This window comes from Astatotilapia calliptera, chromosome 14 (genome assembly GCF_900246225.1).
Source record: "Astatotilapia calliptera chromosome 14, fAstCal1.2, whole genome shotgun sequence".
Classification (NCBI taxonomy): domain Eukaryota; kingdom Metazoa; phylum Chordata; class Actinopteri; order Cichliformes; family Cichlidae; genus Astatotilapia; species Astatotilapia calliptera.
The window spans coordinates 26,282,126-26,306,567 of record NC_039315.1 but is presented as its reverse complement, the minus strand read 5'-3'; the positions used below and the strand labels follow the sequence as shown (position 1 = coordinate 26,306,567).

The window sequence follows — 24,442 nt, the reverse complement described above, 5'->3', positions numbered from 1 at the left end:
CAGCTGACTGCTTACAGCTCAGTTCATCTGAACTTGAACCAGACAACATAAAAATAAACTTGAAATCTTTACAGCTATACCACATGTATGTATTGAGAGGTTTATTCCAGTGACCATCAGGAATCTTTCTCTGATCTTTTGCCACAAATATTGGCCTCTCCATAGCCAGGATGAAGAATCTGCAAGGCACTTAAAAGTGAAAAATGGGACAGAGAAATTATAATATGAGTCATAACAAGCTATAGTGTTATTTAGACATACACATTTTATTTTTAGGATGGTAAAAAAAAGATCCTCTGTTTTTCTCTTGTCGTTGTTCTTGTTCTCTCGTGAGATTAGTATTTGCTGTAAACTTGAGCTCTTTTGTTTTAATTAAGCTATATCAAATCAAGATGGAACATAACACTGTTATGTTACGTCTGACAAAAACAATTCATGGCTACACTACTAATGGTAATCCATCCATTCTCTTCTTCTTATCCAATTCAGTCTGTTCCAGCTGCCATAGGGCGAGAGGCGAGGTACACCCTGGACAGGTGAAGGGTTAACACAGAGAGACAGACAAGCATTTGTACTCACACTCACACCTACGGGCAATTTACAATCACCAGTTAACCTAACCCCACTAACTGCATGTCTTTGACGGTGAGAGGAAGTCAGAGAAAATACACGCAGACACGGGAAGAACATCCAGACTCCACACAGAAAGGATTTGAACCCAGGTCCTTGCCTCAAAGTGCCTTCTTGCTGTGAGGCAACAGGGTTAACCAACAAACTGCCGTTCTGTCCACAAATACAAATGATGTTTGGTATAATTAGTGCAATTCTTCCCATAATACCTGCTATAGAGGTCTAAGTGATAATCTTCAAGTACTTGCTGTGAAAACTGAAACAAAGCAGCTCAGTTTTTCCCCAAGTTAAATATAAGTTGTTTCTTTTTAATGTACCATTTGTGTTTTATAATTATTTAAAGCAATAATACATTTTATGTTCCAGACTCACCAAAATTCTAGCAGGTTGTGCTTTTGCAAGTTTGACATTTGCAAGTCAAACATTTGAACCTATCTCTTCTCATTGTTTTACCTGACCATGATTCATTCATGGCTCAAAAAAAAAACAATCAGTGATAGAAGTGATGCCAGCTGTCTCAAGTAAAACATTTTGCCATTTTTACATGCACATTCACATGCATGGTTCCATAAAATTATAGTGTCACACATATTATCCTATCCTAAAAAGGGTCCAAATGATATGGTTATAAATCTGTGTGGTAATGCTGCTGGTCTAAGGCCATTGAGTGTTTTTAGGAATCTGACATTGGACATTGAATGGTTTCCTCATCAGGAAAAGAGGCTTTCTGTGCTGGCTGTGAGTCTTACAGTCTGGTAATAGCATAGGCACCAACTTCCTGGAGGTGTGACAGTCAACCACCCTGCAAAGCTGGTGAACGATGGCTTCCAGGAACTCACCTTTACCACTTGATACACAACTTGGCAGGAGTGAAACTGAGATTTGTTGTGGAATGAACACTGCCTATTTGCCTTGTGGTAGCTTTGTTTTTGTTCCAGCTCCCAATACAGGTCCTGAGTTGTTGCTTAAAATGATGTCACCTGATTCTCCATTGCACATTTGCAGCAGATCCACCTTCTTAATTTCTACCAATTGTCTGCTCACAAATTTGTTAAGCATTACAAAAAATGAGAACGGTCAATGGGACCATAGATGTCTTTGAGGCTAAGACCTCAAACAGCTCTGTGCCAGTTCCTGACATGGCACAGATACATATGCCTGCTCTTAAGAATTGCAGAACCAGCCCAGGTTTGTCTGTCTGAGCTTTGGTATCTCCTGTTGAGTTATGGTGCAGAACATAGTTTCTGTTTAAAATGAACTCTCTGGCCATAGTCAAGAATGCAGTTTGTCAGGAACTGCAGGTTGTTCTGAATGGTAGTAATTGTCACTCATAGTTGTTTGGAGGGTTATGTTGTTAAAGGTCTCTACCCAGTAACTACAGCGTTGGTCTATCCCTGCTGAGCATGAAACCATAGAGTGTGTAAAAGTGAGACTGGATACCAATCTCAGCTGGGTCTCTGGTGGGACTCACATGAGCTCACCAGCCCTCACTGTATTTAAGGGCCTCTGTATTTTAGAGCAGTTGGGGCTCAGGAGATTGAGCAGGTTGTCTACCAGTTGGAAGTTCAGTGGTTTGAGCACCAGGTGCTCCAGACTGCAAGCTGAAGTGTTCATAGGCAAGATATATTTGTACATATATTTATTCTTATTTTTCTCATATTTCTTATATTTTGTTTTGTTTTTTATATTTCTTGTATTTTGAACATCACTGTTGCTTTTGGGAAGCTTGCACACAAGAATTTCACTCACATGTGCTGCCAGTGTACCAGTAATGTGATGTGACAATACAAGTGATTTGATTTAATTATTCCCAGTAGCCACTTCATCCCATCCTCTCCTGTTTCAATATTGTCAGGTGTCAGTCACCCAGCGATCCCTCTCTGCCTGTCTTGGTCGTTTGTTTACCTCTGGAAAAGGAAATAACTCTCCCTGGAATACACCCCCTGTTTTCCCAGATGACCCTGCCTCTCTGTCCTCTTTATCCACCATTTCCTCCCTGTCTATATTCCCCACTGCTCAAACAAAACAAACGTATTCATCCATAGACTTCCACTGGTAAATACAACCTATGAACTTGTTCCTGTCTTATGTCACCTTTTGGGCCCAACAGTGTTTTCATTGTATTAGAAAAGAGTGTTTATACTAACTGTGTCATTCTATTGCTACTTCACAACATAGGCTGTTCGCGACTCAAAGGAGGGCAGTTGCGTACTGCTTGATCAGATTTTATACTCATTCTCTGCTCTTGAAAGTGGCGAAAGGCTTTGTGTTCTTGATGATATCTCAGAGTAAACTTGTCACAGTGACGCAGACACATGTCAGTCTATTATAGCTTTTGCTCACAATAACATGGTTTTTGGCAGGGGTGATAAGCTGTGAGGAGGCTCTGTGCCACATGGGTCTTACACAGTCTGCCCCTTAAGGATCTTCCAGGCTGCCCATCCAATATAACAGGTTTTATAGGATGGGAAGTTAATCAGTTAACTTTCCAGCAACTGGAGAGAAAATCCAGCTAGGCAATTATGTTTCTGTTGCAGTATACTGTACAACAGCAATAGTAGCTCACTGGCATAGAAAATAACCATGAAGTCGGATGTACCCTTTAGATTTTATATCTTGATTTGTTATTCCTTATGTTTTCTGTCAGTGTTTTTTTTAAATAATAAAACAATGAAGAAAGATGTGTGACTTTTCAGAGAAGAACTTTGTTTTTGTTTTTTTCCATTTTCCACTCTAAAAATTAAGAGGCAGACACAAACTGCTGCATTTGCAGAGTTGTAAAACAAAAACTGAAACACTGCAGCACATAATATGAGAAGACAACAAACAGAGCCTCATTAATTACTGCCTTGGTTCGAACAGAGGCAGAGAGAAAGAATACATTCATTAAGGATTGTGTCTTCCTGTGATTCCAGTGGGGAAGGTCTGTGCTTGTGGATTTAAGATGAAAGACCCATATAGGAGAGATTTCTCATAGGCTTGTAGGATAAAGTAAATGCCCACAGAGCAAGATATAGAGCAAGCACATAGTTCCACATGTTTGATGTGCCAGATTTGAATGCTTTCGTCCTGGCATAACCCCAAAGTGGCTTGTCCTAGTTTCAAACTAAGGACCTTTCGCAGTTTAGGTTGATGTGCAGTCCACTGTGCTCTGGAGACATAGTGAAGCAAAAACAAAAACAACAAACAGGGATTCTGATCCAGTAATATGATGGGTATAATCAATGAAAAGTCAATGAAAATAAATCAAAGATTAATATTCCCATTTAAAAAAATTTGGCATTGTGGCATACAATGTACCCAGTGTGTGGCACACATTACCTGACAGGGAGGACTCCAGAATTGAAGGTTTTATTATGCTTACACAGATAGGTTAATCAGAAAGTAGCTAAAAGACTGACCATTTCCATGGCAACATTCCCATCATAGAATCATAAGAATAATTACTTCAAAAAGGAGCTTTCTGTCACATCATTTAACTTCTACAAGTGCATTTTTTTGTTTTTTTTTTACTTTTTCTTTTAATTGAGGCGTAAACATGGCTGAAAGACTGCTTTCATTTGCAATAAAAATATATTTTGTTTGTTTTGTGCAGTGCCAGGTTCATCTCTACAATATAGCATTGTAAAGGAATGGAATAGAATGAATGGAATAATAAGAGAAAACTATATTGGTGAATTACTATGAATTATTCCTTTTGTTTAATTATTTATTTATTTATTTATTTTTTTTTGGGGGGGGGGGGGGGATTAGAAATCATTTTCCATTCAATTAGTTGGAGTTTAGTATGGAGTACTATACTACTATCAACACTAAAGTTGTATGACATTTAAATCATATTTCTAGTTTATTTCCTTAGGATGAAAATATTAACTAGTACAATATAGTATAAATCATATAGATGTTCTGTTATGCTAGTGGCTGTGTAGCTTTTGTTTTGCACTAATATATTGACCACCAGTATAACAACTACACAGACAAAGAGCAGATCTAACCTATCCTAAATCAACTGATTTCAGAGCTGAATAAACACAGAGAAAGAAAACAGCACTCTGGGAAATTCAATCAACATTTTATTTTCAGGATGTACTTTGCTAATAATTGAAAAGTTTGAAGTGCATAGTCATGAAGGGAGCATGAACAACGTGGACACAAATACAGACAGACAGCTGAATATTCACAGGAAGGTTGATCCAGAAGAAATGTGTTTGCAGATGTATTTTGCTTGTGTGTTTATGTTGAACAGACTACAGTAATGTAAACAAAACATAAGAATTTGCTGCAACAGTACGACTTTCTATCAATTGCTATAATTTGTATGCTATCAGTGGCCTTAGCTTGCTCTAGATATGACCTTGTAAAATCATTTTTTTGGGATAGATTTATGTTTTGCAGCCCCAGAATATGTAAAATATTGATAGAATACTCTAAAATGCAGGACTGCAGTAACAGCATGTGGAGAGGTCAGTGCTTATAAATGAAACCTAAAAGAAATTCTCGATGTCTTTGTCTGTCAAACGTTAGTTATTTGTTTAAATCACAATATGAATCATAGTTTAGTATTTTTACCACTAATGTTAACTTCAAATTATCAAAAAAGACAAAAAATTCCATTTTTTCTGAACTATATTAATCTTTCCTATAATGTGTAAGAGGGGAAAACCCAGAAAATGTTGAGAACGCAATGCTATAAAAATGTGGGCACTTTTTACTTGAAAGATGACTTACAAACTATGTCCTTAAAATAGTTGTCAATTCCTTTTCTTGACTAAGTAACTGACTAGTAGTTGCAGCTCTGGTGTGGAATGTGGGAGGCAGACATTAGACTCTTGGCTTGGCAGTGTGAGTTTCAGCTGCTAGAAATACAGAAGTAGTATAGAGCATCATCATATACAGATTAGCTTTCATATGCATTTTATACAGCAGTAGACAGTAATGCAACATCATGTTTTAGTAGTGTTACCGTAGTTAATAGATTGCGTGTCATTATAATCGTGTTGTAACAACAGCAGACATGAGACTCTTGGATTGGCAGTATGAGTTTCACCCGCTCTGGCAGTAAGAGCAATACTAACTCTAAAAAATCATACTAGTCAATGAGAATTCACAATACTGTGTTACCTAGTGAATAATATTACAGCAGTACGAATGCTGTCTATAACCATTTTATGCTCACCAGTAGTAGTCTGATGAACAACCACTGTTCATACGTGGTTTATTGTTCAATGTATTTTTTTCCTAATTTTTTTGTGTAAACTTATACATCACACCTCCCCATTAGACTACTAGCACTATATAAAGCAGGAGAAACAATTGCAACATGATGCGTAATCATACATCTTTGAACTGCTGTAACTCTGAAAATTGTGGCAATGGTTTGATAATGTGCAATCCTCATAGTCCAAATCAAAATGCACACTAGTAGTACCATGGCTTGTACTACAGGGGCATTTACCACTGGGTGGCAGTCATACTGTATTTGGCGTGCTGTATTGCACCACTGCAGAGGAGCATTGTACACTGTACCGTGCACACTCAGTACTGCAGCAATCACTGCAAGCTGTTGGCTAACTTCAAGAGTCACAAGAGGTTCGGTATAGGTGTTTCTTGGAGGAAGACAGGACAGATCAGAACACCAAAGATGAAAAAACAAACAAACAAACATAACAATAATAATAATGCATTCAATGCTTAGTACAATGTCTTACGATTATAAAGGCAACTGTACCAAAACCAGACCTGCGTTATGCATTAAAACAGCTCTCCTCTCCCCATCACATATACATATTTTATCACATCAGTTATGGTTGTTATTAAAACAGTACATACCTCTTATAACCCGCTCAGATACATATGCCTAATTTGCTGCTTGTTGTTTTTTAAGTATTTTATTATCATTTGTTTTTCTTCTTTAAATTAAGAATAAAATCCGTAAACACAAATAGTGAGGTTTGAGTTATGTATTATGTGAATCCACCTATACTGTATTTTGAGTGTCAGGGTTATGAAAAGTACACTAACGGACACATTAACTCCACAATATTGCTTTTCCCTAACAGGAAGACTTTGGATGTATATACCCTCTTTACAGAGGGGTCCCATAACTCTTAGACAGTGTGTGATGCCTTACATCCACGTCATTCACATTTTTACAGGTTCACCAGGATATATTCACTTCTAACATTGTACTGTTAAGGTTGATCACATTTCACTCTTGATCCCATTTATACTCAGCGTATACTTACACTATTTAGTAATGTATAATAAAATAAACACTTGTGCTTCTTGGGCATAGGCGTTGTACTTTATATATTGTATGAAACCTGATTGCGTGAGTCAATTGAGGTCATATTCTACACCTTTCCTTCCAATGGTAATTAAATGCATCCCTCAAACACATAAGTGCAACCAAACAACTACTCAGTACATAACATCAAATCTTATAATTAGGACTCCAAAGCAAGAACATTTGTAATAGGTCAGTTATGATGTTTTCTGTGATTGCAACGATGGCTGCTTTTATATTACACACAGAAAAATATATTGTATTCCTGTAAGGGGGCAGCGCATTGGTTATCTTGTAGGGCATTTCATATTTGTCAGTTGGCAGTGTCAATTAGGGTGTTTTTAGCCCATTAGTACAGTAGCCCTGAGAGCTCTGAGTAAAACATACATTGAAAAAATGTAAATAAAAGCATACTGAGACACATCTTCAACAGTTTGACAAAGTAATAAATACAAAAACAACAACAAACTAACAAAGAAATAATCCACAGCGAAAACAGAAACTGCAGCTGCAGCACCCTGAACTCCCAGGGCCACCACTGTGTTATTATTCCATCTAGATACAACTTTTATGAAATAGCAAAGTACAAATGGGGTAATATGTTAGACATGTGTTATAATGCGGGCCTGGGTTCAAGCTTTTCCTGATACAGCTTTCATCTGCTCAAGGAATTTTGAGCCAAGTGTAAATGGGACCTAATATAGATTGATCCAATGCAGACAAAACCATCTGCTGTAGATATATGATCCTAATCACCATACTTAAACTCAGCTGAGATACATTTCTGTGGTGTGGATACATATATTGGTACAATGATCAGTGCCTTGGACAGAATTGCCAGCCAGTCCAGACACATCTTTAAAGTGCCTTATAACAGGTTATTGCATAATCTGATATCTGTCTTATTGCTTCCATTGAAGGCAAGGGAAATGCACTCCAGTATTAGAGAGGAGCAGGCTGACAGACGTGAACAAATAGAAAAATAAAATAAAAGCTTGTCATAGAGCTCTGTTCCAGTAAGTGAACATGTACTCGAAGTTAAAACCATTTGACACAGTGCTGCTGTCAGGTACTCGGTCAAAATGACAAACACAAAGTGAGAATGTTGAGTTTTTGTTAATTCTCTTAATATATAGTATAAAAGAATGGCAACTGTGAGGCCACTTCCGTGATTTGCCATTGTAACAAAACCACTTTAACACTGATAAAGTGCTGTATTGTTTGCAGGCAAGGCCAGTGAGCTGTTTTCTGGTATCAAAATGAATCCTCCTATGTGGGTATTTGTGTAGTAGCGTGTAATGTATGTATGTAGCTTTCAGCTGTTCAAACTATTTATGCAGAGCATGTCTGCGGTCCTCATAGAAAGGACGTCAAAGTGACTGTGACTACAAACTACAAAGAGAGGTGGTTCTAATTTCCCAGGGGCATTTTAGCAGTAAACCAATCCTTGTTGACTTATGAAAGAATGAAACAGAAATGTGAATTTATGAAGATTTTGTTACATTTTCCAATTCGGCGTTTCTTGAAAGAAATATGTACTGGTGTTTATATTGTGCACATTTAAGCATTTACTTAAACATTTTTTAATTTAAAATTGCTCAATTTACTCTCAGCAACATCAACCGACGTCCCTTTTAAACAGCTAAGATCAACACTGGGGCTGTTTGTGAAGTCTGAACAAAAAGTTTAAAATCTTCAATGGTCAGGGTTTTAAATACAGTCAAGTAGTAATTTTATCAGTTTAAACTCTATAACATGCTCAGTTTTGGCCAGTTGTAGATGTACACAAAATAATGTAGCTGACCAACAAGCACTTATGACTGCCCTTGAGGGGCATTCACACACATTCAATTCAGAATAATATTAATATTTCTTTGATATATTTTTTGTACTGAATGAAAACATACATTTTGGGCAATATTTGACTGCCCAGCAGTATTTACATTCTTTTGCAGTGAGCTGCCCCAAGACAATGCTACCTGCACTACCAAGGCTATATTACTGGACTTGTATATTCTTGATGGGTTTGGCAAGTTTCCTTTGAGTTATATGTATTTCATTGAATCCACATGTAAATTTGGAAATTAGCATTTTGAGCTGCATGTGCTTATAAGGATATCCGGCTAATAAGCCATCAAGCAGCTTCTCAAACTCCTCTGGCAGGGCTTTTCAATTCTTTCACTTAAACAGAGCTGCTGAAATGTTCTCACTTTTTCAATAAGTGTAAACTTTCTTTCATTTATTAATTTTTCTACAGTAAACTTGTCGGCCAATATTCTAAAAGTTATTTTTCAATAACCCTGACGTGGCTAAAAAGGTGTTAAACAGTTGCAGCAGTGTTGAGATGAGCATTGACAGAGCTTCCCGCAGTTCTGGCCAGCGTGGAGGGGACCAAACAGAGACACACAGAAATGTTCCTGTATTATGGTGTAATATATAATCTTATACGAAGCTATATAAAATGTGCACATGCTCAAAATGCATTGGTTATTAGTCAGAAGCAGCATGATTAAGTTCATTCCTTTCAATAGGGAGCTGGGTCTGGGGATTGTCTTTGATGGTGGTTAGGGTTCTTCTTTTTTTTATGTAAGTTCTTCTCACCAGCCAAGGGAGCAGAAGCAGAACAGGCACCTGTGTTTATCTAAAGCAAAACAATAAAACCTGTGCAGAACTGGATCTTTTATTCACCTAAGGTAAGCCCATTTGTTAGTCCCTGCTAACCAGCATTTCACAGAAAATCTTTGGCCCAAACAAACCAGCAGTGTGTCTAATCTGAACCCAGAAGTCACATGAAAATTGGCATTTCAGAGGTTAATGTCAGAAAGATCCTTTGGAAACAGTTGGGATTTACTCGTTACCTTTCAAACACAGTTAATCAGTAAAACAGCGCCCAGTGTTTAAAATGGCAAAATACAAATTTTACAGTCAGTGTTTAAAATGTAAAACTTCCTATTTTATTTATAAACAATTTATGTGATTGGGACTAAAAAATTTTATCTTTTCTTTATAACCAAACTTCTAGTCAGTTACCACCTGGCTTATTTTCATCCAGGTGCGTTTATATCATTTGAGAGCTAAGGGAAAGAATTTGAGCAGTGTTGTGCTGTTCTTCGACTGACATCCTGGCAGTTTTTCATTATGGCAGTTCAACATGGCATCAAAGATATTTGTTCCCACTGGTTGAGTATATCTAAGTCCAAGTTTCACTTGGAGTTGTAGAGTTCCAGACTAAGAATCCAACATATTGTAGCTTCTCAGCTGATACTGTAAAGCATGTTTTGGACTGGAAACTGAATACTGACATTGGGTGTATAAAAAAGATTTCGGCCTTGTGATGCGTTTTTGCTTTAACGTAGTGTGAATGTTATTAGATAGTAAGAAAGTACATAGAAAAAAATAACACATCAACTGCATAAATTGGAGATTGCAATGTGAAGAAAGTGGAGCAGAAGCTGTACAGTGGAACAAATGGGCTACCATGGTAAGTGAGAGAGATCCAGGCCTATGCACACTTCACACTTCCCAAATCTCAAGCATGATTTAAAATAGACATTTTTACAAGTTGTTTTTGTTAGCCGCTAGTAAGATAATTGATTTTTCGCTGAGTGTGTACATTTGTCTAACATATATACAAACATGTAGGCATACTTAACATTTTGTTCAAGCCTTTGGTGTCCCTTTGTTTTCAGTTTTGGCTCCTGAAAGACCATTTTCTGTGTTGTCATTCCCTGAGGAGCTCACTAGGCACTCTTTACTGTAGAGATAAGAGAAACAAAGGTTATATTGAACACCTATAAAAGGAGACAAATACAAGCGATAAGGGCCATGTGCCATATAAATTGCAGGGGTTTTAAAAAAACTTAACCCAATGAGCTTCAAATAATAATTTTGTTTTGGAAACATAGAATATGGGTGACATTATTTCGTTATTATATAATATAACAGATTCATAATAATTGCCCACTTTGTTCTGAGACAATTTGACCTATATTGTCAGCATAAAACCATTACTGATTACATCAGATATTTTAATTAGAAAAATACAAAAAAATCTATTAACATGGCCAAATGAGTGCCTGGGTCAGCCACAGTCAAACAACAGGGTAAATCTTTGTGACACAAAATTATTTTTCAGTAAATAATGTAGTTTTATATGAACTGGTGTTGATGATATGACATTAGACCTAGTGATAAAGGTTACAATGATTTTAGTTGTATTCATCGAATATAAATTGTTCATTTGTTATATGAAAGCAAATACTCTTGAAATTATGATGTAACACATTTGAATTTCCTCTAATATCAGATTTTCACTGCTAGATGCACTTTTTATGTCAATAAAAAAGATAACAGAAAGCTAATAATTCTACTTCTTTTGCAAACTGGAGTATGACAAGCAATTTCTTTCATTTTTATTTCCAACATTCAAACTTTTTGTTATACTTTTTAGAAATCAAATAAGACTTGCACATTTTAAAAATATTTGTAGTACATAAAAATATTATTTACGACATGTATGTATAAAGATCACTTGACTTATTCTTCATGTCAGTATGTCTTGTCTGAAAAATTGTGTTGCCGTAACAGTGCATTACTTGTGTGATTAAACAGGAAATATAAACAGTACTTCACCACACTTAATTATTCATAACTTCTGTACATTTCGTTTTGAGCTGCGTGTTGCAGGCTATAGTATCTGCAAAAGTCAATGACATCATAGGACTTGTAACATATGTATATGAATAAAAATATATGAATAAAAACCATATCAGGAAAAAAAATTCAATGGTTCCTTAAAAGCTGGAATTTTTTTTCATTAATGGTGAAAACTTCACAAATGTTTACACCCTATTTCACAAGATGTTAAATTTGTAGAAACAGTTATAAAACTAGCATATAATAGACCAAATTTCTTTTTGCCAGCAATACACAGTTTTTGGCTGTTTGACTGTAGCTGACCCAAATATATATGATAAAAAGATTATCTATAATCAGTATTGTTGATTTGTTCTAAATGTCCTTATAAGATAGTCAATGATCTACTCACTTTTTCTCATCATCCTTCTGCAGGAAGTGAACAACAACAGCCTTTATCACCATGACAATGATAACTAAGCCTATGACTCCACCCAACGCTGAGACAATAATGATTGTCAAAGTGTTGTCAACTTCCTTCACTGAAAAGGTAGAGAGAGAAAGAGAGAGAGAGAGAGAGAGAGTGACTTTGTGAGGACAAACAAGTATACAGAGTATGTAAAAACTGACTTAGAGCTCTAACAAGATTGAAACTAGATGCTAGTAGCATATATGTACTTGTATATGTACTTTATAAACACTTTCAGTCAGCAAGTCAGATAAAGCTCTATTTTTGTATGCCAGGTGTTTGTGCAACTTTTACATACTTTGATCCACCACTATAAGAGTGAAGATAGCACTGTGGTTGCGGTTCTTCTCTTTTGGATTCCTGGCAAAACAGATGTACTCTCCTTCATCTTCAAAGGTGATATTCCATAGCAAGATCGAAATGTTGTTACTCTTTGAGGAGCCGACAAACTCAACACGCTCATGGGACACACGGACCTTCGGCTCCACACCCTCCATAGGGATCAACGCTTCACATAACTACACACAAGATATTTCCTTAGATACACAGTATTGGGTGTCAGCTACACAGCATTGGGATGATGACACACTGTGTTGTAATTTTGCCTTTGTACACCACCACATCACACTGAAAACCAAAGACTTTAATTCAAGGGGTTTAACAAAAGTGTTTTATTACCTGTTTGGGCATTTTTATATATAGTTCCCCATTTTTAGAGACTCAAAAATAATTGACAAGCAGTTTTATGGCCAGGTAAAGGGTCCCTTGACACTTTCTTAAATATTAAGGAAATTGTGATCTGGACTTGAACTTGTATTTGGTAGCTGTCTGAAAGAACATGTAGTTATGCCATAATCAAGCTAAAAAAAAAAAACGTGGCCAAATCAGCTATTTGGCACATTGATCAAAAGATGGAATGAACCGGGCAGCTCAGCAAGACTTAAAGGCCAGGGAAACCTGTGGAGACACCTGTGAAGTGAATGATCATAGAATTCTTTCTTTGGTCAAGAAAAAAGTTCCTTCACAACTTCTAACAAAGTCAGCAACACTGTGGAGGTAGCTACATCATTGTCAAAGTCTACAATCAACAGATGTCTTGATTAATGGAAATACAGAGCATTTACAACAAGATGCAAACCAATGGTTAAAGATAGAAAAAAAAAAGAAAAAATAATGATCTGAAGCGTGGTGAAGCCAATATAATGGCATAGGTATGTATGGTTTGCAACAGAACTCATTCACTTGTGTTTACGGATCACGTGACTGCTGTCAGTGGCTGGATGAATTCTGAAATGTACAGGGCTACAATTGCTCCTCAGATCCTGACAAATGTTGAAAAATTTATTGGGCAGCACAAAGTGCAAATCGTTAATCACCCAATGTATGCTGCACAAGCAACCAAAGAGCCTCTCAAGACAAAGAAACAGGATTTAATTAAATGACCAAGTGAGTCACATGATATCAGAACATGCTTTCCACCAGAGCATTCTTTTCAGTAGAGTTTAGAAGTCCAGTGTTGGGGAGTAACGGAATACATGAACTGGTGTTACGTATTTAAAATACAAAATATGAGCAACTGTATTCCCTTGCAGTTACCGTTTAAAACGGTGATAATTAGAATATAGTTACTTTGTTGAAATAACTGGATTACACAACGGTCTTTTCTTAGACTATCACCTCTCCAATTTTGGTAACTCCACACATAGCCAGAAACCCAAACAAGACACGAAATAAGAGGCTCCAATGTAAGCGTCCCATTAACATTGGTGGTGTCAGTTACACAATGGACCCAGCGACAGCACAACAGAGCCAGCAGAGTACGAGCAGGAATGGATTTCTTACTTTGAAATTCCGACACCACTTCATATTTAAAGAAGAAAGGGATGGGTGAATTTGACCATGCCATGCAAACACTGTTTGCCAGCAACCAAGCTGCTCGCAGCGTCAAAAGACTCCAACCTAAACAAACATCTGGAAATAAGTTCTTTTTTAACAATGAATGTTAGCCTACTGCAGCTACCTTGTTTTAGTTGTGGTAGCTACCTGGGTTATGTGCCACTTCAGTATCTCTGATGTACTATTGCTGAGTGATTTGTTACTATTACTGGATGCTACTCGCCACCGAACTAACATTGTTAGCTGGCGTTAGCCTAAGTTAGTTCATAGACTGCAGATTGTTAGACCTGCTTAAACATTAACAACCTGCGAGCTGCAAATAATCATGTGCAATTCTGAAAGCAGTCTATGAACTAACCTCAGCTAACGCAAGCTAACAATGTGATTTTGGTGGCAGGAAGCCTTCAGTAATAGTAATAAATCACACAGCAATAGTACATTCACGTAGTTGTAAAAAAACACGACAATATATTAAGTAATCCAAAGTATTCAGAATATGTTACTCACACTGAGTAGCTTAACGGAATACGTTAAAAACTACATTTTGGGGCATGTATTCTGTAATTTGTAGTGGAATACATTTTAAAAGTAACCTTTCCAACACTGCGGAAGGCAGACCTCTAGGCAGAGAGACCCACAAACAAGCAGCAGCTGAAGGTGACTGCAGTAAAGGCCTGGCATCTCAAGGGAGGAAACACAGCATTTGGTGATGTTCGTGAATTTTAGACTTCAGGCCGTCATAACCTACAGAGGCTTTTCAAATAATACAAGCAGATCCTGTGTATTAAAAAATGGCTGCATTTCCTAAACAGTTAATACAGGCTGTACTAAAAAAAAAAAAAAACAATCACATGTGATAGTTAACAAAGGCAAAATTACAAGAACTATCTGTTCATCAAAATACTTATGAACAAAACTGTATCCCCATGCCTTCAGAAATACAACAGCATACACTCACTGACTGTTTATGCGATGAGACACGAAACATATGAAAATGTCAGGAATCACTATTTTTATGCTTTTTTGTATCCCTGTTGGTGTTGTGGTTGTGTGCACGTACCTTTATGAGAGTTCCATTGTCATTATATTGCCAGTTGAAGTAGAGATTTTCGATGCCAATACATGAAGAGTAAGTGCAGGGCAACAAAACCGTGGAGCCATTCATTGCTTCGATTGAAGACACTTTACCTGTGGAAACTTCCAGTCCACCAACAGTCCATACGCCTAAACCAAGGGAGAAAGGAAAAGTTAAAAAGTTTTTAGAAAAGGATAGAAAACGGTTTTTGAAAAGCAATAAAAACACAATTATATAAGGCAAAATGAAAATAAAAAAGTAAAAGATAGTACAGAGTTTTGTGTTTGTTTGATATTTGCAATATTTGTTGTGGCATCAGTTTATTGAGACTTAATTATGTATGAATTCATTATGATATAACTTAAGTAAAAGTAGAATGTGGCCAAGTAGGCAACACTATTCTGTCTCTCTTCTTTTAAAATTAAATTGTGAATAAAAATCTTAATATGGAGTCTAAACCTAATATATTTAAAATTGCTGTCACAGGGAAAAAAATGACCACATGCTCCCTGATTACTTTTTTTGTGTACTTTATGGACTTTATGGCGAACTTTAGGCTTTGAAAAATTAGGTTAGGTTCTAAATGCAACTTTGCAGAAGCAACTGACAATTTTACCAAATGACATTTATACTGTATGATGTCCTCTATGTAAAACCTCTCTCTTTTATTGGTCTTAATGTTAAAAAAAAAAATGTAAAAAAAAAAAAAAAGAAACATAGAATTTTGGTACCATTTCTAAAGAGAAAAGATTTGTTCTCTAGTTCATCAGGTCAAACTAATTAAGCAATCAAAACCTTTGATTTTTTCAAGACCCAACTAATCCAATTTATGAATAGAGTATAAGAGTCATGCGACTTAAATTCACATGGCCAGGCATGTTATGTGGGTTTTGCAATGACAGCTGGTGTAATTCTCAGATTGTTGCTCTGGTTTCTCTCTCACACACTTGGGGTCTATTTATAAATACTCTCTTCCCCATTGACCTGCTCAGGATCACATTTCACTTGGACAAGGTACAGACAAGGTTAGAGTACATGTATGCCTCTGCTGAGGACACATAGACATAGACATGTATGTATACTTGCTTAAAAGAATTTTGCATCACCTGCTCTGGAATGCTTTGAATAAATCTGCGTTAGCACAAGAATCTCAAACACTTGAGTCCTCATATTACTGGATATGGATGAAATCATTTTACTACTTGAAATCACGTGTTCTAGGCACACATTGTCATTTACCATTTTTCAATTCAAATGTTAAAGAAATCAGAAAATGTATTAATGTGATTTGGAGGAAAAAAATTCAACAGCAGAAATATTGATACAAAGTTGCTTTTCAGCTGTATTGTTACCATCACAACACTGGCACTGGGGCTGGTTAATGAAACAAAAAAATACAATTAATGTGAAATAACCTTTTCTTAATATACATAGAAAAAGTTACTTGGATAGAACTCATTCAACAGACAGCACAACTTATTTTGTATTATATTAACTCATTCACTGCCATTGACGTCTATAGCCGTCAATTGCAGTGTATGAGTCAATGGGTTTAACTCATTCACTGCCAATGGCTGGCAGTGAATGAGTTAAGTATATTAATGGTGATTTGCTGTGTATGGCTAGAACTAATAAAACATTTTCAGAAAAAAAGTAATAGTGTTGTAAGAAGATTGTTTCAAGTAAGACTTACTGGAGCTGAAACTTTTAATTCGTACTGGGAAAAACACTCAGTATTTGAATTGTCATTCTTTCTGTTTTTTTATCAGCTGCTTTTGTAAAATGATATAAATAAAAAGAAAGATATTGCTGAAGTAAGCGTTTAGGGTTAATGATACAAGCAAGGGATTGTAAGTGTGGGTGGAACTCCCACTGAAGAGTATTGGGTTCCAGTAGTGCAAATACATAGACAAAAATAAACCTCTGTCTGTGGTCAAAAGAGCTTGCAAAGAAAAGCGCCTGGACTTCTTTAAGTTGCTTGAAGACGTTTCACCTCTCATCCGAGAAGCTTCTTCAGTTCTAAGGTCAAATGGTGGAGAGTCCCAGATATAAACCTAGTGGGAGTAACCCCCCACAGAGGGACAAAAGGACCCCCTGATGATCCTCTAATCGCCTGAGCCAAGGTGTGAAACTGGGTGTGGGTCCCAATCAGCCAGAGTTTCGGGTGTGTTCATTGTGAAACCTGGCCCCACCTTATCATGCGAATTCCTGAGGTCAGATGGCCCAGGATGTGAGTGGGCGTTAAGGCGTCTGGGAAGGGATCTCAAAACTGGATTATAGATGGCAGAGAGTTGGTGTCGTAAACCCCCGCCTCTGTTCAAAGATGGTCGCTCACAGTGGACATAGATGGCTTCTTTCACTCCTCTTTCAAACCAAAGAGGAGTGAGTGAAAGAGGAGTGAAAGAAGCCATCTATGTCCACTGTGAGCGACCATCTTTGAACAGAGGCGGGGGTTTACGACACCAACTCTCTGCCATCTATAATCCAGTTTTGAGATCCCTTCCCAGACGCCTTAACGCCCACTCACATCCTGGGGCATCTGACCTCAGGAATTCGCATGATAAAGTGGGGCCAGGTTTCACAATGAACACACCTGAAACTCTGGCTGATTGGGACCCACACCCAGTTTCACACCTTGGCTCAGGCGATTAGAGGATCATCAGGGGGTCCTTTTGTCCCTCTGTGGGGGGATACTCCCACTAGGTTTATATCTGGGACTCTCCACCATTTGACCTTAGAACTGAAGAAGCTTCTCGGATGAGAGGTGAAACGTCTTCAAGCAACTTAAAGAAGTCCAGACGCTTTTCTTTGCAAGCTCCTTTGACTACGATGACCTGGATGACTGAGAACCTTCACAGACACAAACCTCTGTCTGTATTTTATTTATTTATTTATTTTTTCAGATGAAATTAACTAAAAGAGTTCCTTCTGCAAGTCACATATTGGTTATAATAAATATGTGCACTACCTTACAAATAAATATTTATACATCAAGGAAGCATCAGTTTGTTTGGCTTTGCTTTTTTGGTCATCTATATGCTTTTGTCCTACCCGCTCTTCTTGATTTTTTTTGTAACACCTGGTATTTAACTCTTCAGTTATGCTGACTCATCCACTTTCAGCTCAAGCATTTTTAGTTTTGAACTTGTTTGTTTTCTGATTCCACTTTTGCTCTGTTTTAATAGCCTGACTTACTTTTTTATAGCACTGGACAGTCTGGACAATTCTGCTTTCACTCCTTTTATCCCTCAATCTTTCTGTCTTAGTTGCTTTCAGAAGTTGCTCCTGGGGGAGACAATCCCTAAATAAGAACATGGAAACATATGTGTGTGTGTGTGTTCCTGTCTAGCTATCTTTGTGAGGACCGAAATCTGCATTCTATTATACTAGTGAGAACCAACAGTCACTTGTGAGGACACACAACCCGGTCCTCACAAATTTGAAGGCATTTAAAGGTAATTTTGAGGCTCAAAATGTGGTTTTAGTGTCAGTTTTACAATTAGGTTATGATTAGGTTTAGGGTAAGGGTTTGGGTTAGGCATTCATTTTTAATGGTTAGGGTTAGGGTAAGGGGCTAGGGAAAGCATTATGTCAATGAAGGTCCTCAGTAAAATAGCTGAACGGGGTTGTGTTTGTGTGTGTGTGTGTGTGTGTGTGTGTGTGTGTGTTTGTATTTTCTACTTTAAGAGGCTTAGAGGTTTTGAACATTGAACTATCTTTTAAACTCTTTGGTAATTGCAACAATGAAAACAAACATTTATCTCTATCAGTAATTAGTTGCACATTTTCAGTGAATAGTCTGTGAAACAAAATGCTCTAGTGGAGAAAAAAAAAGATGTTATCCATTTCCAAAAACGTTTCCAAATGGATTATATGGTGCCCCCTCCTCATGCTTAGAAATAAACTTGACACCTCCTTGGCTTTACTGCTCTCTACTATCATGGTTTTGTACATCACTTTTCTCTTCACTATCCTCTTTTTTTGTCTAAACAGTTTGTCCTGAAACCGCCCACAGATTCACATCCTGAAGTAGTGTACAATTCACTTATGTAATGTATGCAGTTATCTTTTTATGTGACGTGTGTGTCTGTGTATGTGTGTGCATGTGCATGTATGTGAACTGTATATATGCACTTACTTTAAGTGTTTGTGTACATATCAGTAATACTGAAGGTCTGAAAAGCAACTGAGTGTGTGCATGTATGTGCATATGTGTCTGTGTGCATGTATGTGTGTGTGTGTCCTTGCCTGACTGTCAAGGTGACTGTTTTTTTTCTTCTTCTTTTTTTAAGTAGGCCAGTAATTGAAAAGTTAATGTATTTCTAAGAGAACCCATAGAGAACTGACTGAGGACACTATTCTGCAATATATACAGGGAAGTGATGGGAAATGTGGGAGAGGGGGGTACTATGAACAAGGAAGCGTAGGTAATGCAGGAGTTACAATGTGTAGGAAGTGATGGAAAGGGGTCACAAGGAAAGAACAGGGGAATGGATATGAGAGAGGTGAGGCATGTGAGATGTCCTTTTCAAGGTGAATGGGCAAAGAATTACACCAGCAGCTGAGTTACTTAATAGGCAGAGCTGCTGGTATTGTGGGACAAGATAGTTTCAGTTTTTCACTTCAGGTAATATATGCAATGTGATATTCATACAAACAATGCTGCAGTAACTGCATTTTCAGGCACAGTACTGGAGAAATGTTAACATGATTACTATGTTACTCCATGATCACTCTATCATTTTGCTTTTTACTGTATCTTTTGTTTATTCGTCACAAAAAAGGATGATGAATAATTTTGCGTGAATGAAAATGGAAAAAATGAAAGTAGTTGGCATGACAGTTGTTCCAACCTTTTGCATCTTCCATGCTGAAAAGTTACAGATATCTGAAGATTGTCTTTATTCTGCAAAAAAGTCATTATTCCAAGTTTTGTCTGTGGTCCTGCTGCAATAACAGCTTCTGTCTGTTAATACTGAATGACACTTTCATATAGATCCGGAGATGTTAATGAGAACAACCTACTGTTAAACATTTTTCCTTAATTTCACACCTGACTTTTATTGGGACCTTTGCTTCACTGCCTTCATTCTCTTCATTCTCTGTTGCCAAAAGGTTTTGTTGTGACATATTGCTGTAATACTTTGCACATTACTTGATTTAGGTATTACTTGATTACATAAGAGAAACAGTTGAGCATTCCAATACAGACACAATTTAGATAAATAACCATATCCTGAATATATAAGATGTTAACAATGATAAAATGCATTTAAGGTGGACATTTTCATAACAGATGAACCGGATCTCTTAAATAGAGGTGAGAATATCCTCCAGAGAACCAGCCCATCCATTTATGTCCATTGTAATGGACATTTGTTTTTGGTCTCTATCTTGTGACTTATTTGAGCTATCATAATAAGTCCTAATGTACTAAATAGAGGACATCCTGGGCTTTCCATTGATATCTTGTGCATTTCGGTGCTCTCTTTTAGCTCCAAAGAGGAAGGAAATCCCAAAAATAGTTCAATGGGAAGATTCTTTCCTCAGTTCTCAGGAGGATATAGTCAAATGAAAGTATTTATTCATAAGTGTAGACCTTGAATTGAAATTTAAGTGTTCTTCTAACTTGGAATATGGACTGTCGGGCTGTTGTTGAGTCATGATGTTAAGTTAAAATTTAAGTTATAATCTATTCATTTGTGAAAATGAAGGTATTTTGGGGATATTGAGTTACATATTTTAATGTTTAAGAACCTACGGTGACACCTCTTATATAATCTATTTTGTTGATTGAACTTGATGTTGCTGTTTTACTGCTCCCATAATTTTCCTGAGTGTGGAAATGGGTCGGGCTCTTATGGGTTAAAAGATATTTGAACTTATTTTATTTAAATTTACAGGTACTTAATGTAAACCAATCTCGCACCACCACTTGAGTCAGACTGTTAATGCTCTATAATGCTGTGGCTATCCTTTAAGAATTTGCTGATAAAAAATATAATTTGTTATACAGTTTATGCTTCTTTCTTATTTGTGTTAGCCTTGCCTGTACTTATCTGTTGGTGTATCTAATGTCTGCTGGGACAGTGGGATTCAGTCTGAGAATATGTACTTATGAGAAAATGATTTCAGAGAAATTCCACTGAACTTAGCTGGTAATTTAGACAAAACAACCAGATCAATGCTGTTTTAGCAAGATTTTTGGGAAAATATTTTACTAAGAAAGTGTTATTTGGTGCAGTATGACTTTCCACAACACTCAACAATTTCATTTGGAAATATGTGTACTGACAATGAAATACAACAAGAAACAAATGAATATGAATAAGATGTATAAGATGAATAATTGTAAAATTGTGCTTTACAACTATTTTTTGTGTATGCGAACTATGATGTAAATGAAGTGTGTATATTGCCTGTATTTGTTCCTCTTTCTTAAATGAATATTTTGTTAAAAGTTTCTGGTACATATATTTATCATATCTATTCAAAAGAACTAAACTATTGTTTAATCCCTTTAAAGTGAACTAATGTTGCATTGTGTTAGCTAGTCAGAAGTGTGTTCGCATGTTTTCAGTATGGGACATGCTATGACCAAATTTGACCCTACTGGGACAAGTGATGATTTGGTCTTGGTGCTGCCGCTAACCTGGACTCATGGACTCTTGAATAATTTAGTCAATAACTTTACCAAAATGCAAAATTACATGTGTTATTGAACTAAAGTTATTTGTTTTAATATTTACCCCTGATGTTTGGTTGGAAAACATAAAAAGCCCAAATATTTGCCAAAAAATAAAACAAAACAAAATTGAAACAACAAAGTGCTGTTTGTTTTTTTAGTTTTTTTATCTAAAACACATTTTAAAAAGCGGAAAGATAAGATGCATTCTAATCTTACTTGTCGGTTATCTAAAGACGACACTAATATTGCGATACTGGACACATACTAGTTCCATTTTTCTTTCATAAAACTCAATGGTGCTCAACTTTCCAAACAACTGAGAGCCAGGGGGGGATTTTTGGATGTGGGGGCACTATTGGGCACTACAACAAAATCAGGGAGGGTACGAGCAAAAGCACAGATCATCACTGCACCACTACGTCATTACCAGTAATGCTATGTTCACACAGGCATGCATGTAGATAAACTATAGCTTGTTTTTCTTTACTTTGAAAACCAAAAGTTAATTATTTGTTTTAGTTTCTCCTATATGAAGGCTATGTTTAAAGTAGAATTTCAAAGTGCGAAGTGTCAGTTACTCAAACAGTCCAGCAGCAACCCTACAACATGAAACTGATCTAAGTCAAAGGTTTGTATTGTTGGCCTGATTGTTTAACAATTAAACATCACCTGTGACAGCACCATACATTGTAGTGTTTGGGTATGGAAAGATAATGATTAAACATGAGTGCTGAAGCAGATGCGACAGAGCAGCAGATGTAGATATAGCAGATATAGAATAACCAAAAAAAGGTATTGATTTACTGTAAGAGGGCTGTACCACCCACTCAGACATAATAAATAAGAAAAAGCGAGCAAAAGGAGCAAATGAAGAAGGTCTAAAGGGCACAGAAACAAGTTAAAATGTATAGGCAATTAAAGGGATAGCCCCATCCAGAGACATGTTTGAAAAGAGTGGAATGACATGGCACTTAAAGGTACAGAGATAAGTGTAACTCACCAAGCAGCAGTGCAACTGCCAGACCAGCGTGAAGTAGATCCCCTGATCTCAGTCGACCAGAGACACTTGAACCAGTGCTGTCCACTGACGCCATGACACCTACGCCACCTGTCTGTCTCTGTTCTTCTCTGCCTGTCTATATGTATACAATGTGTGTCTCTGTCAGTCTGTCTCCTTGTCTGCCAGTCACTGTGAGTGTTTGACTTATGTGCCTCTGGACCAAGGTGGGACACTGAGCTGTGCAGCTGAAGGCAGAGTCTTGCTCTCAGTCCCTCCCTCTTCTCTCCTCCTCTGCACTCTGTCCCAGTAATGAACAGAATGAGGAAGCGCAAAAGAGAGAAGGATAAAATTTCTTTAGGGAGCTTTCTCACATCAAGTTGTTCCTTGCACTGCTCTCCTGCAGCCCGGGGAAGCAGAGGAAAGGAAAGACTGAAGAATGCAGCAGTTGAACAAAGAGTGCAGCCTCTCTGTTTCTTTGCCTCCCTCCTCTCCTGTCCTCTGTCGCTGTCTCTGGCAGACACAGTGGTAATTATCCAGCAAAGCAGAGTGTGAGGCGAAAGGCATAGAGGAGTAGCGAGGCAGAGCGGCACCAGGGTAGCAGCGTTGTGTCAGACCGCTCCACTCCTTTAACAGCAGCAGGAATAGTCAGGTAACCAGGCTGGCCAACAAACCCCATGGGTGGGAGGGAGACATAGGCTGGAGGGGGAGGAGAACACACAAGAGGCACAGAAGGATGCTGGAGGAGAGCCAGCAGGCAGAAAAGCAGAAAGTATGCGTGTTTCCCGTGCCGGCACAGGGAGAAATGAGGTACTGCAGAGGTAGAGGTGAAGAGAGAGCGAGCGAGAGAAGGAGGGGATAGCGAGTGGGGGTGAGGGGTACTGGGTGATGTCTGCTGCCACATAGATGCACACACACACATGCGCCCAGCACAGAACGGCTGAGTCAGCCTTTGCTCAAGAAGGTCTCCGAGTCAGTCACAGGGTGGGTGTTTCACCCATACCACATACTTCACTACATCATTTGCTCATGTCTCCACTTTCATGCTTCTCTCATTTCATGGTTCAACTTTATATCTGTGTTGGCAATCGCATTTTGCTTCCAGTGGCTCTCTTCCCTATACTTGAGTTTCACAGCAGCAGTGTTGAGTTTGTCATCAAAATATCACTACAGTGGAATTTTTTGTAAAGAGTTTTCAGGTTTTTATCCCCCAATAAAATCAGTATGTGCGAGCATAGTGTCCACAGTTCACATGGTAGCAATTCACTTGAAGATAGCAACAACGACTGACAAGCTTTTGGTATTAGCACTTTTTTCGATTTTTAGATCATCTCAAGAATTTGATTCAAAGTTTTAGGTGATCTATTGGAATGGTTCCTAAGCAAGATCTTCAATTTGAACAAGACTTTTTCTCGTACAAATTTGGACAAAACCCATATTGCCTGTTTGTTGCCTGACAAAGACAAAACTCCACCAAGCTTACTGATGGTGGCTTTGGCTAGAAAAGTTCAGAAGGACCCCCCAGATACTTGCGTGCAAAATGCCAGAAAGAAGTGAGAACATGATCTTTGTGCAAAATGGACCCATTTAAAATGTCAAACAAAAATAGGTTTATGGGCATACAATAATTATGCAGCGCTTCCATATGTGTGTGACCTGTGTCTCCTTTAGATTTGCTTGACATATCACTTATAGCTGCAGGCCTCCTCATTAAAGTTCAACCAATACAGCTGTTTCCAAAAAAGAAGCCTTCATTTACTGCACTT

General features: G+C 37.5%; 1 protein-coding gene across 1 annotated transcript; it reads right to left on the bottom strand.

Annotated features, from left to right (window-relative positions):
- Positions 1–4,690: 4,690 nt before the first annotated feature.
- scn4ba (sodium channel, voltage-gated, type IV, beta a) lies at positions 4,691–23,521 on the bottom strand. Its single transcript, XM_026192888.1, has 5 exons — positions 22,680–23,521; positions 14,977–15,140; positions 12,319–12,538; positions 11,964–12,093; positions 4,691–10,670 (listed from the first exon to the last, which is right to left on the bottom strand). The coding sequence occupies exons 1-5, from the start codon at positions 22,771–22,773 to the stop codon at positions 10,577–10,579; spliced, it is 702 nt and encodes a 233-aa protein (XP_026048673.1). The 5' UTR covers positions 22,774–23,521; the 3' UTR covers positions 4,691–10,576.
- Between the last annotated feature and the right edge of the window lie 921 nt (positions 23,522–24,442).

Bases quoted from the DNA above. Each gene is read 5' to 3' on its own strand.
- scn4ba (XM_026192888.1), bottom strand. From the start codon at position 22,773: ATGGCGTCAGTGGACAGCACTGGTTCAAGTGTCTCTGGTCGACTGAGA. The intron at 12,094-12,318 runs GTATGTAAAAGT...CTACCTTTTCAG, and splicing joins TCTTATAGTGGTGGATCAAA to TGAAGGAAGTTGACAACACT. The intron at 10,671-11,963 runs GTGAGTAGATCA...TTATCTCTACAG, and splicing joins CAGAAGGATGATGAGAAAAA to TAAAGAGTGCCTAGTGAGCT.